This window comes from Teleopsis dalmanni, chromosome 1 (genome assembly GCF_002237135.1).
Source record: "Teleopsis dalmanni isolate 2A chromosome 1, ASM223713v2, whole genome shotgun sequence".
NCBI classification, from domain to species: domain Eukaryota; kingdom Metazoa; phylum Arthropoda; class Insecta; order Diptera; family Diopsidae; genus Teleopsis; species Teleopsis dalmanni.
In genome coordinates this window covers 110,632,551-110,634,734 of record NC_051846.1, presented here as the reverse complement: position 1 = coordinate 110,634,734, position 2,184 = coordinate 110,632,551, and the positions used below count along the sequence as shown (strand labels likewise).

At 37.0% G+C, this 2,184-nt stretch overlaps 1 protein-coding gene across 1 annotated transcript in view; it reads right to left on the bottom strand.

Moving 5' to 3' along the window:
* LOC119665540 (uncharacterized protein K02A2.6-like) overlaps positions 1-1,325 on the bottom strand; it is a 2,947-nt gene extending 1,622 nt beyond the window's left edge. Inside the window, exons 1-3 of the mRNA XM_038074767.1 lie at positions 1,233-1,325; positions 762-1,158; positions 5-697 (exon numbers count right to left, since the gene is read on the bottom strand). Of these exons, the coding sequence (XP_037930695.1) occupies positions 5-697; positions 762-1,158; positions 1,233-1,325 (1,183 nt within the window). The remainder of the gene's footprint in view (positions 1-4; positions 698-761; positions 1,159-1,232) is intronic.
* Positions 1,326-2,184: the final 859 nt, after the last annotated feature.

Genomic DNA, 2,184 nt, shown 5'->3' with positions numbered 1-2,184 from the left:
CTACGTAAGTGATTGATAGGCGCAGCCAATTGTGAAAAATTTGGAATGAAGTTATGATAGTAGTTTACTTTACCAAGAAACGCTTCGACTTCTTTTACGTTTTTCGGTCGCGGTAACTGCTTTACAGCCTGAACACCCTTCTCATCAGGTAAAATACCACTTGCACTGATGGTTCTGCCTAAATATTCCAATTTTTCCACCAAAAACTCACATTTCGTTCGCCTGCAACGAATGCCATTTTCAGCTAAAAGTGATAATATTTCCTCCAGCCGTTTAAGATGTATGTCAACCGTTTCAGCAGCGCTTATGATATCATCAATGTAATTTCCACGCCCTTCTGTACCATGTATAAGTTGTTCTAAATACTTCTGAAATAACGCAGGTGCGCTGGCAATACCAAAAGGTAGACACTGGTACTGAAAAAGCCTCAGCGGTGTATTGACAACTAACACATTTTTTGCTTCATCATCCAACTCCATTTGAAGATATGCATCTTTCAAATCAATCTTAGAAAAAAATTTCCCATATCGAACCATATGAAGTAAGCTCTCAAGTATCGCCAACGGATATTGATCAACATCGATTTGCTTGTTTACTGTAGTTTTGAAATCACCACAACTGCGAAGAGACCCATCTGGTTTTGTAACCAATACAATTGGCGGAGCCCACTGACTAAATTTTATCGGTTTCCAAATGCCTCTATCCGTTAATCTTTGTGCTTGTTTTAAATTTTTCTAATTGTGCGAATGGAATCGGCCTACTTTTACAAAACTTAGGTAGAGCGCCCTGTTTTAAATGCAACCTGGCCTTAATTTGCTTAATTGTACCTAAAGCAGGTTCAAAAAGAATTCTATGTTTCTCCAATACTTCATTCAATTGAGAATCATTGTTTATAACGGGAATTTGACGAATCTCAAATCCAAAAAGTTCAAATAGATTAGTGCCAAACAAATTATGACCATTCCGGACGCATACTACTACTAATGCTGCTGTTCTTTTCGTTTCTCCACACTTTAGCACTGCACAAAATTCACCAAGTGTCTTTATTTTGTTTTTTCCATAATCAAATAGCTCCTTTTTACATGGATACAGCTGTGGTTTATTTAAGTGCTCATAAGTGTCTTGCGTCAACACTGAAACAGTTGCTCCAGAATCCATCTGAAATTTAACTTGCGTATTATCAACTAGAATGTTTATAAACACTTTTTTTCTCGTTGCGGCAGATTTCCCACATTCAAAATTGAATTAATTTGTGATATTGAGTTTTGCTCCGAATTTGTTGTTTCTTGTTGATCTATTTGATTGATATTGCTTTTAGCAGACATACACACGGAAGCTATATGACCTTTTCTTCCACATTTCCTACACAAAACTTTCCTGAACTTGCAATTTTGCCGCGTATGTAAAATTCCACAACTTGAACAAGATTTTAACGAGCAACTCTTCTCTTGCATTGTTTGCTTTGCGTTATCTTTCCTGTTCTTGTTTTTTGACTAATTTCCCTTTGATTTTGTTAATTGTCTTTTCAGTTGACTCGAACGCCTCAGCAATTAACATAACTTCAGAGAGTGTGGGATTTGTTTTTTGTAGTGCATTTATTCGAACAACATCATGTGGTGTGTTCACTATAACATTGTCCCGAATCATTTCCTCAGTGTAATCATGATTACAGTCTGATGCGCTGCAAACAATTTTACGCTCCCTCGCAACTCTGCGTAAATCTGTGATCCACTCTCTGTAAGTTTGATCGGAACGCATTGTGGATTTATGAAATTCATGTCTGGCAGCCACAAAATGCGTTTTTGCCAGAAAAAAATCTGTTAAACCTTTTGTTAACTCATCATATGTTTTAGTTTCTATTCCCTTTGAACCAAGGTTACTGCGCAAAATGTCATAAGTTTCTGTGCCTATCCAGGTCAGAAAAAATGATTTATATTTACCTTTGTCCACAGAGTATACTGAAAAGTGTTGATGAAGCTGCTCCAAATAAGTTTCCCAACTATGCAATTGCTTTTTGTATGCATGAAATGCAGGTACAGCATTAGTTTGACTATCTGACACGCGCCCAACCAACATTTCCTTGAAAAATGCTCGCTGATCTTCCCACAATTTCTTATTAATTTCTTGTTGCTGCTTGAGCAATTCCTTAACGGCTGCTACGTCCATTGTGACATATGTTACTTA